Genomic DNA, 14,961 nt, shown 5'->3' on the forward strand with positions numbered 1-14,961 from the left:
CTTAGGGGCGCCTGGGTGGCGCAGTCGGTTAAGCGTCCGACTTCAGCCAGGTCACGATTTCGCGGTCCGTGAGTTCGAGCCCCGCGTCAGGCTCTGGGCTGATGGCTTGGAGCCTGCTTCCGGTTCTGTGTCTCCCTCTCTCTTTGCCCCTCCCCCGTTCATGCTCTGTCTCTCTCTGTCCCAAAAAGAAAAAAGAAAAAAGAAAAAAAAAAAAATCTTAAAAAAAAATTTTTTTTTTAAAAGCACGGGCAACCGAAATAAAAATAAAGTGGACTACACCAAAATTTAAAGCTTCTGTGCTTCAAGGGACACTGTCATGAAAGTGAAAAGACAAGCTACAACGTGGTAGAAAGTATTTGTAAACTGTACCTCTGATAAGGAACTTGTACCTACAATATGTAAAGAACACTTAACAACTCAATAATAAAAATACAAATAGCCCAATTAAAAACTGAGAGACCTGAGCAGCTATTTTTCTAAAGATGATATACAAATGCCCAATGGCACCTGAGAAGATGCTTCATCATCATTTGTCAGTGGGGAAATGCAAATCACGACCACAATGAGATGCCACTCCCTCCCCCTCCCCCACTAGGATGGCGAGAATCAAAAAGTCAGGTTAACAGGGGTGCCTGGGTGGTTCAGTCGGTTAAGCGTCCAACTTCAGCTCAGGTCATGATCTCATGCTTCATGGGTTTGAGCCCCATGTCAGGCTCTGTGCTGACAGCTCTGCTTTGGATTCTGTGTCTCCCTCTCTCTGCCCCTCCCCTGCTTGCGCGTGCACGCTCTCTCTCTTTCTCTCTCTCTCTCAAAAGTAAATAAACATTTAAAAAAATTAAAAAAAAAAAAAGGTAACAAATGTTGGTGAGGATGTGGAGAAACGAGAAAGAAGCCTGACTCTACTGGTGCAAAAGTAAAATGCTAGGCTGCTTTGGAAAGCAGTCTGGCAGGAACTCAAAATGCTACACACAGCTACCACGTGATCCAGCAATTCCTCTCCTACGATCTACCTAAGAGAACTGAAAATGGATGTTTAAACAAACACTTGGACATGAATGCTCACAGCAGTGCCACTCTCCACAGCCCAGAAGTGTCAACCACCCGACTGTCTGTCAACCGATGACTGGGTAAACACAATATGGCACATGTGTATGACGGCACTGTACTCTGCCATAAACAGGAATGAAGCTCCCATACAGGCTGCCACACAGAAATAATGACACTAAGAAATGAGCCACAAAAGAGCATGTATTACATGATTCGATTTATACAGAGTATCCACAACAGGCAAGTTGATAGCAAGTAGATTAGTAGTTGCCCAGGGCTGGGAGACTTGAGGGGCACAGCAGCAGCTGCTAAAGGGTGTGAGGCTTCCTTTGGGGTGATGGAAATGTTGTAAAATTGTGATGGTACCACTCTGTGGATGCTGAAAACCAAGGAACGGCACACTCTAGATGGGTGAACTGTACAGTATTTGCATTATAGCTCAATGCAGCTGTTATAAAAACAGACAAGCAAGCAAGCAAACCCTGCTGCCATCAAGAGGGCAGAGTTCCAGGAGTAACCTCTGTGGCTCATGGTCAACCAGTCCAAAATGACCCTGGTGTCTCCCAACCCTGATATGTGCCAGTGACACTGTCTCCCTGTCCCCCACCTATCCCAGCCACCAGGCTCTCTGACCCTCTGCCCATCTCCAGCTTCCTCCCAGTCAGCACCCTGCCCGGCCACCTCACCCCAGGTTCTATGCCTCCTACCCGTGGCTCCCCTCCTCACGCCTGCAGCCTCCAGTGCACTCTGCTAGATGTTTCTTCTCTGTGTCCCCAGCCTCAGGCACAGGGCTGGCCTGCAGGAGGTGCCAGTAAGTCTACTGATGCAACTTTCCAACCAGGTAGCAGCTCACAGGTTTGGGTCAATGTCTGACACTCCCACATGTTTTGCTCAGCCCAGGCCCTTCCCCTGGCAGAGCTCTGTCCCCCTCCTGTCACTCACTGTCACTCTGGGTCAGCTCTGTCCTCTAGAAGCTTGGGGCCCCCAATCTGTTTGTCACATGCGTGTCCCCCCAGGCTTGCCCACGTCAGGCCTGCCCGTCCCACTGCTGAAAGGAAGCAGCCTGCCTTCACTCCCCTGACTAGTTTGTGGGCATTCTGCCCCCACCCCCACCCCCCACAAATGTCCTGTGACCAGCAGCACGCCCTGCTCCACCATGGACACAACACCACCATCACCAAGCACTGCAGCCAGACACTGGGCTAGGTCTGGTGAGGGGGAGACAGACAGGACTGGCCTGCAGGGATTCAGAGCATCTACAACATGGGATGACAGAGGCCCAAAATTTAAAGTCCCTTTTAAGGAGTCATGTGACTCAGCAGGTGTCAAGTCTTGTGTGCAGTAGAGATCAGGTGGGGGCTCCTGGTCTGGCTCTCCATGGACCAAGTGGCCCCTGGCCGTGGGGACATGGCAGCCCACTCTACCTCCCCCAGGCGGCAGCCCACTCTACCTCCCCCAGGCCGCAACCCAGAGAGAAGGGCTGACACTGGTCTCCCCAGGGAGAGTTAAGAGAGCTCAGCTCCCAAGGGATGGTGTGGTGCTATGGTAAGAATGTGGGTCAGGGTCAGGAGACATAAGTTCCAATCCCCTTCCCTGCTTGCCTTAGAAGGCCATAGTTCTGTCCCCTGGATGATGGAGTCCACAATAAGCCAGCCTCTGACCCTAACCTCCCCTTCCGGTCTTGCAAGCTCTATCCACAGCATCCAGCTGCCCAGACCACACACAGCACACACAATGGGCCAGACCTAGCCTGAGGAGCTCAAGAGGCCTGGTCAGCTGGGAAAACACAAGCAGCTGTCCCGATGCAAAAGAGGCACTGGGCTGCCTCCCAGATCCCAGGCAGGCTGTGCCCCTCCAACCTGGCTGGCCTGGGCTGCTGTGGAGGGGATGTGTGCCCACCCTGGTCCCCAGTAAGCCGCCCTGCCTTCAATCCCAAGGACATGAAACCTGCACACTCAGCACTACAGACTGCAGCAGGATAGAGGTCTGTGATGCTCCCTGTCCACCAAACGGAATTCATTAACTGGCTCCTGAGATGGGGTGGGGGGGATCTGCTGTAAGTCCTGATCTGCCACCACCAGAGTTCCCAGGGGGTGCAGCCTGAAGCTTGACAAGAGTTTTAGGAGGACACTCGGGTCACCCAGGGGTCAGAGCAGGAGGGATGCTGCCACATGGCCAACACTCTCAGGGTCCTGCAGCAGGAATACTCCCTACTCCACACACACCATCTGCCAGTCAGAACATGGATTCAGGCTCAACCAGCATCTGAGGGCTCAGGTACCTGGGGTACTCACTCTCATGACCTGTACAACATCACCACTTCCCACCTCCAGGAGCATTCCAGGGAGCGGGGCCACCCCAGGCAGGTCTTCAGACCTGTCGGCCTTGGCTCAAGTACAGCATGAATGGACGTGCATGGCCACACCTCCAGCAGGGCTCTCAAGGACCCAGACACTACATCACAGCTCACTGACACCTCCTCCCAGGGCCTGGGCTCTGTCTGTGAAGCAGGACTACCCGGTTGGTAGGGCCACTGGGAGGTTCCGGGAAGGTGACATATGTGACATCTCAGACCAGATGCCTGGAGCGGGCGGTGCTTGGATCCCCACAGAACCCAGTGGTTTCCCAGGGCCGGGACCTCAAGCCCTGAGGGTGTACGGTCATTCCTTCTCTCTTGCTCAGATTTACAGGAAGCAGCAAGAAAGCAGTCTCCTGGGATTTCTGGGAAAACCAGCTGAGACACAAACATACTCACGAGCTCCATTAACTGTCCTATCTTTGCAAAAAGACCTTCGTACTTGCTCCTCATGTGCCATTTTAAGCTGCGGTCCTTGAGTAACGATCACCAAATGTAGACGATGACAGTTTGATGACCGGAATAAATCCTAACATCCTGTTTTGATGCAGGGATACTCAGCGCCACCCCCAGACTGTACTTTCCCAAGAGGAAAAGGAGCACAGGGAACAGGGCCAGTTATGGTGGAACAGTCCTGAGGTGGGCAAGCTCTACTATCAGTTCACGTCCACCGCCCCCCACCTCCTACTAGGCCTACACTTTGCACTGTGGGGCCACCACCAATAGGGAGGCCATGTCTGCCTCTCTGGGAGCCCCTGTCCCCTGGTCCACCCACAGGATACCGGTCTGGAATGTTCTGTTTATACTCCCACCTTCACAGGCAGCCTGGATGTGGCTCTTTATCTTCTGCGGCACCCTATACAGGGGTCCAGTCCAAATGGGTGCTCACCAACAAGTCTCTGACTGGCAAGATGCAACAGTAAAAAAGAAAACTGCTGGAGGTCTCCTGACTCTTACAAGCTGGGGAGGGCTGTTTGGAGCAGCTCTTGTTTGAGACAGAAGGCAAGTCCATCAGATGACAAACCCTGGGGTGGGTGACCCAACCCTGAGAGAGGGAAAAGTGTGGGAGAATACAGAGGTGGCGGCAGGGTGGAGGTGTGGAGGGGCTTTCGGCAACAGAGGATGGTCCCAGGCAGAGGGGTGGGGGTGCTGGAGGACGGAGGGGGCAGATAAACCACCTCCTCAGAGTCACCCCCACCATGATAAGGGTGGGGAGTCCTACCACTGAGACACAGGAGGAGGGAGGAACAAGCCAACAAGTTGCCACTGAGCTGGCTGCGGCTGCCCATGGCCAGACTGTTTTTCTGGGCTCCAGACAGACCCGAAGGCATAACCACACACAGGGAGACGTCTTTTCCCCAAAACAGGTTTACAAAGGAGGGCGGGGCTTGTCTGGGATCCTACCTGAAGGCATAGGTCTTCTGATGCCAGCTCAGCTGTCCCCGAATGCTGTACGCGATGGTGGTGACAAACTCCCCGCCCAGCCCCAGCTCTGAGCACAGCTTCAGGGCAAATTTCTCTGGTGAGTTCTCCTTCTCTGACATGTCCCACTCAAACTGGTCCACCAGCGAAATGTTTCCCACATGGATATTCAGCTGGGACAAGAACCAAAGAACACAAGTTAAAGGAGTCAGAACCGTACCCTACCTGGAGAGGCCTCAAGGAGATGAGACAGCCTACTAGGGAGCCACCAGGCCGGGCTGGACCCTGCCCACAACTTACTAGCTGAGAACTGGGGCTGGCCCTTGTCCTTCTGGCCACAGGTCCCCATCCAGAAATTGGAGATGACACTACGCACCTCCTGGGTGGCCTCCTGCCACAAGGGGCTCTGGCTCAAGGCCTGGCACAGCTACCCATCTCACATTAGATGCACACTCCACCTGAATAGCCCACAAGGTGCAGGCAAAGCCTGGGTGGGCAGCAGAGGCCCACAGCCAACTCCGCCCACCACGCACCCAGCAGATATCCTGCTGACATGTAAACTACAGCCAGAAGAGGGTCCAGGCCTCGCCTGTGCAGCACCCAGACCAAGACAGAACCTAGCCTGTGCCCCAGGGCTCCCCACTTACACCTGCACTCAGAACCACCATCTTTACTCCTCACCCCACAGATGAGCAGGCCTGCTCTGAAACTGGGCATCACTGAGACACACAGGAAGGACTCTTGAGGGTCTGGCTGTGTCCTGGGGCACTGTATCCACGAGACTCCTCCTACTGGGACCACCCCTCACTGCTCTCCAGGTGAGCAGTACTGCTCATTCTACTGCTCAGTAGTACTCCAGGCCACAGTACTGCTCATTCACCCTACTGTCCCTGAGTGCTCAGCTCTTCAAGACAAAAATCAGGGTGGCCACTGCTCAGGGCTCACAGCCACTGGGGCCTTTCCACTGCCTTCAAAGAAGCATGGGACCCCACTCCCTGTCCCCATTCATGAAGCTCTGCACCTTTGGACCCTGTATACCACCTTCTACTCACTGCCAATGAGCCTGGGTCCTTTCCCATTTCTGTGTTCTGCTCACGCTGGGCAATGAATGATGGTTTACAGAATGGAGCTGGAAGAGCTGTCCCTTCCCCTCACAGGAAACGAATGCCCACTGAGCCCCAAGGGCATGCTAGGACCAGAAAGACATGATGCAGCAGTCAGCCCACAGAAAAACATCAAAAAGAAACAAACAGGACCAACAGGTGTAGCCATCCACACCCAGGCCCGGCAAACCCTGCCCCAGGTGCCATACCTGGCATGCCTGGTGCCATATCTTAGCCACCGTGTGGACTGGGTTGCCTGTCCCCTGCCAACTGGTCATTAATGCTTGCGTCTATTAAAAAAATACAGATTGTGTGCTTATCACGGAGAGGCACAGGGAATGCAATGGTGGGTATGACAGATAAAAACCCATCTTCGTGGAGGATGTTCCAGCTGGGGAGAGACACCCAAGCAAGTTAAATATGTGAATGCATGGTATATGTCATACGTCACCAAGTCCTAAGAAGAAAATGAAGGGAGGAACAGAAAGTACAGAGGTGGCCACGTTAGCCAGGAGGCCCAAGAGGCCTCCTGGGGAGGCAGCATTTTAGGAAGAACTGCATGGGCAGAGAGAGAAGGCCATGTGGCTCCTCGGAAAGAAGGGTCCTGAGCAAAGTTGGGCCTGAGGCCGTCCTAAGGCCTCCAGCTTCCAGAGAGGGATCTGGAAGCCCTGTTTGGAGCACAGAAGAGACACTGGCTGCCACTGGGACCCTTACTGGAGGTAGCCATCTAGCTATAGGGATGGTGGGGTGGTGAGGACAGGAGTGGCTGGACCCTGAGGAGGTGCAGAGATGAGACAGGGCCAGGACTCCTGAGTAGGCATGCAGCACAGGGGCCAGGCTCCCCAGCTGCAACCCGTATCACCACACACACCTTCACAGAAGTCTGCCAGCCCCATAGAGCCTGACAGCTAGACTTAGGAGAAGCACTGAGTCCTCCCCAAACCCCTGAAGCTGAAGAGAGCCAACCCAGGCCAGGTGCCCCCGTAAAGGCAGCCAGATCTGAGCTATAGTCCCAGAGACCCCAAGAACATCTATTAAGTGGCCACTCCATGCTAAGGCACAGCTCTGTGAAGACAGACACTCCTCAGATGCCATCATGGCAAAGATTCCTGTCCTCCACCGTGTCCCAGGAGCCATACAAGGAAGAATATCCTCAAAGAAGTACCCAACTCTCCTTGAGTCCTCTTGACCAAAACCTTGGGTGTGACCTTCAGTTTCCTCACTTACAAGATGGGTGCTGTCCCCTAGGTCACAATGCCCATGAGGGCTCTGGCCTGATAAACACACCACTGTCCCACAGCAGCAAAGCTTCCCTGGGCCAGCCGTGTCAGACTTCGGTGCCAGCAAGACCTCACGCCAGAACCGGGCAGGGAACCCAACCTGGGGGTGGTCTCCCAAAGCCTACCTACCAGCTGACACCGTCCCACAGTGGGGATTACAGATGGGATGGAGGGCTTAAAGGGGCCAACAGCTGACAAGTGTCTAGTCACCAAGAAAGCCTCTGGTCAGGAGAGATGGTGGCAACCCCAGACAGGTTTTCAACTGCCTGACCACTTTCTGTATGGCTGCTCAGAAGCCCTGTCAGAATGGAATGGAATGGAATGGAATGGAATGGAATGGAATGGAATGGAATGGAATGGAATGGAATGGAATGGAATGGAAAGGGGAAGGGGAAGGGGAAGAGGAAGGGGAAGGGAAAGGGAAGGGAAGGGAAGGGAAGGGACAAGTGTCTAGTCACCAAGAAAGCCTCTGGTCAGGAGAGATGGTGGCAACCCCAGACAGGTTTTCAACTGCCTGACCACTTTCTGTATGGCTGCTCAGAAGCCCTGTCAGAATGGAATGGAATGGAATGGAATGGAATGGAATGGAATGGAATGGAATGGAATGGAAGGGAAGGGAAGGGAAGGGAAGGGAAGGGAAAGGAAAGGAAAGGAAAGGAAAGGAAAGGAAAGGAAAGGAAAGGAAAGGAAAGGAAAAAGGAAAGGAAAGGAGAAAGGAAAGGAAAGGAAAGGAAAGGAAAGGAAAGAAGGAAGGAAGGAAGGAAGGAAGGAAGGAAGGAAGGAAGTTAAGAAAGAAAGAAAGAAAGAAAGAAAGAAAGAAAGAAAGAAAGAAAGAAAGAAAAGAAAAGAAAAAAGAAAAAAAGAAAGAAAGAAAGAAAGAAAAGAAAAAGAAAGAAAGAAAGAAAGAAAGAAAGAAAGAAAGAAAGAGAGAGAAAGAAAGAAAAAAAGAAAGAAAGAAAGAAAGAAAGAAAGAAAGAAAGAAAAAGAAAAATTCTGAGAAAAATGTCAGGGATGCTAACTGGTCAGTCTCATGAGGACCCTGCCTGTGGCCAACCCCATCCATTTGGAAGCATGTTGGTGGGTGTGGCTAACCCCATAAGGCCACATCCCCACCACAGTTAACAGGACAAAGACACAGCACAGAGCGGAGTTCTCAGGGCCATCCTTTAGAGGGGACAGGCTATGCATGAGAAAGCAGGTAAGGCTCCCATTGCCCTCCATTTCTCTCCTATGAAGTTCCCCTTCTTTCTCAATTATGCCTTTTATCTTTTTTTGTTTTTTAATGTTTATTTTTGAGAGAGAGAGAGAGAGAGAGAGCAAGCGAGCATAGGCATGCAAGCAGGGAAGGGGCAGAGCACAGGGGGCGGGTGGACAGAGGATCTGAAATGGGCTCCAAGCTGACAGCATCGAGCCCTATGCAGGGCTAGAACTCACAAACACCAAGATCATGACCTGAGCTGAAGTCAGACATTCAGCTGACTGAGCCACCCAGATGCCCCATGCCCTTTTCCTGTTAGTTGGCCATAATATGAAACTAAAATGGGTTAAGAAAAACAGATTTGTATTTCTCTCAAAAGAAATTAACTAGTGGGGCACCTGGCTGGCTCGGTCAGTACAGCATGAGACTCTTGATCTTCAGGTCACAAGTTCAAGCTCCACGGAACAAAGGAAGGAAGGAAGGAAAAGGAAGGGAGGAAGGCAGGAAGGGAGGGAGGAAGGAACGAACAAACGAACGAATGAACGAAATTAACTAGTAAGGAGACTGAATAAATAAACAAAATCTTCCCCACAAAGAAAAGTCCTGGACCTGATGGCTTCACTGGTGAATTCTACCAAGCACCAAGAGAAGAACTAACACCAATCCTTTTCGAACTCTGCCAAAAAACTGAAGAGGAGGGAACACTTCATAATTCACCGCCCTCGTATCAAAGCCAAATACTACAAAAAAAGGAAAACTATAGACCAATATTCCTTATGAACACTGATGTAAAAATCTTCAAAACACTAGCAAACTGAATTCAGTGGCATATTAAAAGAATTATATACCATGACCAAGTGGGATTTATTTTAGCAATGCAAAGATAGTTCAATACAAAAATTTATCAATGTAATAAACCATATTAACAGATTGAAAAACAAAAATCACATCATCATCTCAACGCAGAAAAAGCATTTGGCAAAATTCAACATCCTTTTGTGATAAAAACAGTCAACAACGACAAAAAGAAAGAAACTACTTCAACCTAATAAATTCATATATAAAAAACCAACAGTGAACATTATACTCAATAGTGAAAGCTGAAACATTTTCCTCTAAAATCAGGAACTAGCCAAGGATGCCTGCTCTTGCCACTTCTATTCAACACAGTACTGGAATTTCTAGCCAGAGGAATTAGGTAAGAAAAAGAAATAAAAGGTATCCAAATTGGAAAAGAAAAAGTAAAGTTATCTCTACTCACAGATGATATAACCTTATACATAGAAAACCCTGAAGATTACACAAAAAAACTGTTAGAACGAATAAGTTCAGCAAAGCATCAAGATACAAAGTCAACACACAATCAGCTGCGTTTCTATACACAATAAAAAATGTGAAAAAAAATTTAAGAAAACAATTTCATTTGGGGCGCCTGGGTGGTGCAGTCGGTTAAGCGTCCGGCCCTTGATCTTGGCTTAGGTCATGATCTCATGGTTCCTGAGTTCAAGCCCCAAATTGGGCTCTGCACTGACAGTGCGGAGCCTACTTGGGATTCTGTCTCTCCTTCTCCCCGCCCCTCCCCGGCTTGTGCATGTGTGCACATGCTCTCTCTCTCTTTCAAAAAAAACCAAGATAAATAAACACAATAATTTTTAAGGGGCGCCTGGGTGGCTCAGTCGGTTCAGCGTCTGACTTCAGCTCAGGTCATGATCTCACGGTTCATGAGTTCAAGCCCTGCATCGGGCTCTGTGCTGACAGCTCAGGGCCTGGAGCCTGCTTTGGATGCTGTGTCTCCTTCTCTCTCTGCTCCTCCCCTGCTCACACTCCGTCTCTCTCTCAAAAATAAATAAAGATTAAAAAAAATTTTTTTTAATTTTTTAAAAATTTAATTTATAATAGCATTAAAAAGAATAAAATACTTACAAATTAACCAAAGAGGTGAAAAATTTGTACAATGAAAACTATAAAACACTGCTCAAAGAAATTAAAGAAATAATACTACAAAATATTATTATTATTATATTGTATTATTATTATTATTATTATTATTATGTAGTATTACCTTTTTAAGTTTGTTTATTTTGAGAGAAGAGAGAGAGTGAGAGCACGGGGGAGGGGCAGAGAGAGAGGGAAAGAGAGAGAGGGAAAGAGAGATAGAATTCCAAGCAGGCTCTGTCTACACTGTAGCATGAAGCCCAAGATGTGGCTCAAACTCACCAACTATGAGATCATGACTGAGCCGAAATCAAGAGTCAGACACTTAACTGACTGAGCCACCCAGGTGCCCCAAGACTAAGTATTATTTAGATGCCAAGACTATCCAAAAAAATTTACAAATTCATTGTAATCCTTATCAAAATCTCAACAATGTTTCTTGCAGAAATAGATAAAAATCTATCCTAAACTTAAATAGAATCTGAACAGTCAAAACAATCTTGAAAGGGGTGCCTGGGTGGCTCAGTCGGTTAAGTGTCTGACTTGACTCAGGTCATGATCTCATGGTTCGTGGGTTCAAACCATTTCAGAACTTTTTGCAAAGCTACAGTAATCAACACAGTGTGGTACTGACATAAAAAGACATATAGACCAATAGAATAGAAAGCTCAGAAATAAACTCAAAAATACAGGCATATAATTTTCAACAAGGGTGCTAAGACCATTCAATATAGAAAGGATAGTCCTTTCCACAGATGGTGCTAGAAAACAGGCTATCCACACACACAGAAGAATGAAGTTGGACCCTTGCCTAACTCAAAATGGATGAAAGACCCAAATATAAGAGATAAAACTATAAAACTATTAAAACAGGAAAAAAGCTTCATGCCATTGGATTTGGCAATGAGTTCTTAGATAGGAGACCAAGGGCACAAACGAAAAGACAAAGCAGACTTTATCAAAATGAAAACTTTTATGCAGCAAAGGACGCTATCAAATGAGTAAAAACGCAAAGAATGGGAGAAAATATTTGCAAATCACCTGTATAATAAGGGATTGATAACTAGAATATACAAAGAACTCATAAAACTCAACAACAAAAGAACAAAAAATCTGATTGAAAAAAGGCAAAGAACTTGAACACACATTTCTCCAAAGATCTACAACTGACCAACAGGCACCTGAAAGATACTAATCAACGTCACTAATCAACAGGGAAATGCAAATCAAACCCACAATGAGATACCACTTCACACCAAGCAGGCTCTGAGGCAGGCAGGCCTGGGCCCAAATCTCAGCACTCACTTCTCAGCTGGGCAGTCGGGGGCAGGTGACCTCACCTCTCCATGTGGCAACCTCTTCACCTGTAACACAACAGGCAAGGCAGCATCGCCCCCCAGCCCTGAGGCAGGTTACTACATGGTATGAGGTGTGCTTGGCCCAGCCAGTCCACAGGAAGAGTGTGGCACCACTGTTCCTCTCACTATGGGCTTCCCTGCTCTGCCTGGCAGCTGGCATAATCTCCTCTGGAGCACCACCTGGGCTCTGTTCAATGCCTGGTGGTGCCCTGGAGACATGCAGAATATGAGACCTTCCTCCAAGAAATCAGCCCATACTTTTCCTGGGGTAAAGAGCCACGAGCTACCCAAAAGATGGTTTTCCAGAAGTCTGATCCCACAGCAAGGACCCCAAAGACAGGCTTTGACTAAGGCCTCAGTGTACTCTCAGCACCCTATGGCCCACCCAGGAGCTGCCTACCTTGATGATGACACGCTGGTCTGACTGGTCCTCCAAGATGCTGTCTGTGGGGTAGGACTCTATCTGCTGCCTGATGGCAGAGGCGATGGCTGGCACAAATGTCAGAGGGTTCAAATCCAGGTCATCACAGAGGATTTCTGAAAACATCTCAGGAGTCATCAGCTTCTCTGAAATCAGGAGAAAGGACAGGAATTGCTAACTGATTGCAGGACCTGACCTCACCATGTTTGGCCCCAACCTCCCATCCCCTTCCTCCTCTGCTAGACCTCCCTGACAAAGTTGAGGATGAAGAGAATGACAACTGAGGGTGGCCCTCCCCAACATGGGGTTGCAGGAGGAAGCACAGGATGAGCACCACCCCCTCCTGGCCCTCATCCACACACACATCCTCTGACACCTTGATCTGGAACTTCTAGACATAAAACTAAGAGGAAATGGATTTCTGTTGTTTAAGCCATCCAGTCTGGTACTTTGTTATGGAAGCCCGAGAAAAATAACAGCTTCCTTCCAGATAAATCACTTTAAAGTCAGTGTCCCACGGGCACACAACCATCTGCCACTTCCTCACCAATAAAAAAATCCCTCAGAGATATTAGGCTGCTCTGTGGCTTTTCACAGACCCTTCCTCTGTTTCTGACTCTCCAGGCAACACACACATAACAGACATGCAGGTGTGTAATGGACCCTGCCTCCTGGAAATGTAGCCACACCAGGTGTGAACTTGTAGGGACCATCTGCAACTGGCCAGATTACAAGAAGGTCCCATGTGGTCAAATGTTTTCTCTCTGTTCTGCCCTGTTGTTGTAACCCAAACTCTAATGACCATGCACCACTTCTGGGATGAGCCAGACAAGGCAGTGGCCAAGGATGAATCACTTCATTAGCACATAGCATGATTTTGTCATCAAGAACCAGGTCTGCTCAACAACTGACCCCATATTTCCTCACTGGCCCAGAAGGGCTAGAGACCAGCCATCCTAACAATACCATCAGGACAGACCCAGAACACTCAACCAGCCTATGATCAATAACTCATACAGCAAGCCAAGTATAATTTTGGAGAGTGCAGCATGAAGCTGAAGTGTCCTATGAAGCACCCTACGAGTACACTGTGCAAAGCATTTATTTTTTAATTTTTTTTTCAACGTTTTTAATTTATTTTTGGGACAGAGAGAGACAGAGCATGAACGGGGGAGGGGCAGAGAGAGAGGGAGACACAGAATCGGAAACAGGCTCCAGGCTCCGAGCCATCAGCCCAGAGCCTGACGCAGGGCTCGAACTCACGGACCGCGAGGTCGTGACCTGGCTGAAGTCGGACGCTTAACCGACTGCGCCACCCAGGTGCCCCCAAAGCATTTTCTTATATTAAACTTTTTATTTTGAGAGAACTGTGGATTAATATGCAGCCTTGATTACTGTAGCTATATATGAAGACAAGATTGGGGAGGGTGATTCCTCCTTTGTCCTTCTTTTTCAAAATTGCTTTAGTTATTCTAGTTCCTTTGCCTTTCTATATAAATGTTATTTTTTAAAATATTTTTTAAGTTTATTTTGAGAGCGAGAGCACAAGTAGGGCAGGGGCAGGGAAGGAGAGAGAATCCCAAGCAGGCTCTGCACTGTCCATGCAGAACCAGATGTGGGGTTGAATGCACCAACTGAGAGATCAGGACCTGAGCCAAAATCAAGAGTCTGATGCTTAACTGACTAAGGCACCCAGGTGCCCCTCCATATAAATTTTAGGTAATTCTGTCTATATGTACAAAAAGCCTTGCTGAAATATTCACAGGAATTGCATTAAACTTGTATATCAATTGACATCTTGAGTATTCTAATCCATGAACATGGTATTGAGATCTTTAATTACTTTTATTGGTATTTTGTAGTTTTGGGCATATAAGTCCTGAACATGTTTGTCAGATTTACACCAAAGTATTCCTTTTCTTATTGAGTGATTGTAAATGGTAATGTATTTCTGAATGTCCATGTGTTCACCAACAGTACATAGAAATACAATTGATTTTTGCATGTTTATCTTGTATCCTGTGACCCTGCTGAACTCTTAGTGCTAGCAGGGTTTTTTGTAGATCTCTTGAGATTTTCTATGCAGACAGTCATGTCATCTACAAATAGGGACAGTTTAATTTCTTTCTGATCTGTATGTTTTTTATTTAATTTTCTTGCCCTACTGCTCTGGCTAATATTTCCAACACTAAGCTGAACAAGAGTGATAAGAGCAGGTATCTTTGCCTTATCATAGGCAGAAAACATTCAGTCTCTCACCATTAAATAAATGTTAGACATAGGATATTTTTCAGATGTTCTTTATTAAGTTGAAGCAGTTTCCCTCGATTTCCATTTTTCTTAAGAGTTTTTAACCAAGAATAAATGTTTTAAGTGCTTTTTTTTTTTTTTTTTTTTAATTAGGTAGGCTCTCTACCCAATGCGGCACTTGAACTCACAACCCTGACATCAAGAGCTGTATTCTCTAGGGGCACCTGGGTGGCTAAGTCAGTTAAGCGTCCAACTTCAGCTCAGGTCATGATCTCACGGTTCGTGAGTTCGAGCCCCACATCGGGCTTTCTGCGGACAGCTCAGAGCCTGGAGCCTGCTTCAGATTCTGTGTCTCCCTGTCTCTCTGTTCCTCCCCTGCTCACACTCTCTCAAAAGCAAATAAAGATTAAAAAAAAAATTAAAAAACAAACAAAAAAGCGTTGTATGCTCTAATGACTGAGCCAGCCAGGTGCCTCTGTTAAATGCTTTTTCTGCATCAACTGATATCTGTCTTGTCTTCTTTAGTCTGTTAATATAGTGGATTACATTGATCAATCTTCAAATATTGAACTAGATATCCATCCCTGGAAT

At 48.0% G+C, this 14,961-nt stretch overlaps 2 protein-coding genes across 3 annotated transcripts in view; one reads left to right on the top strand and one right to left on the bottom strand.

Moving 5' to 3' along the window:
• The window catches only part of CHCHD10 (coiled-coil-helix-coiled-coil-helix domain containing 10), a 93,890-nt gene that overhangs the window by 46,413 nt on the left and 32,516 nt on the right, over positions 1-14,961 (top strand). The gene's annotated exons all lie outside the window — the stretch shown is intronic.
• Positions 1-14,961, bottom strand: part of SMARCB1 (SWI/SNF related, matrix associated, actin dependent regulator of chromatin, subfamily b, member 1) — a 35,606-nt gene that overhangs the window by 3,714 nt on the left and 16,931 nt on the right. For both annotated transcript variants that reach the window (XM_058692835.1, XM_058692834.1), the window contains exons 6-7: positions 12,100-12,266; positions 4,808-4,998 (exon numbers count right to left, since the gene is read on the bottom strand). In XM_058692835.1, coding sequence (XP_058548818.1) covers positions 4,808-4,998; positions 12,100-12,266 — 358 coding nt within the window. The remainder of the gene's footprint in view (positions 1-4,807; positions 4,999-12,099; positions 12,267-14,961) is intronic.

The sequence above is a fragment of the Neofelis nebulosa genome, chromosome 11 (genome assembly GCF_028018385.1).
Source record: "Neofelis nebulosa isolate mNeoNeb1 chromosome 11, mNeoNeb1.pri, whole genome shotgun sequence".
Classification (NCBI taxonomy): domain Eukaryota; kingdom Metazoa; phylum Chordata; class Mammalia; order Carnivora; family Felidae; genus Neofelis; species Neofelis nebulosa.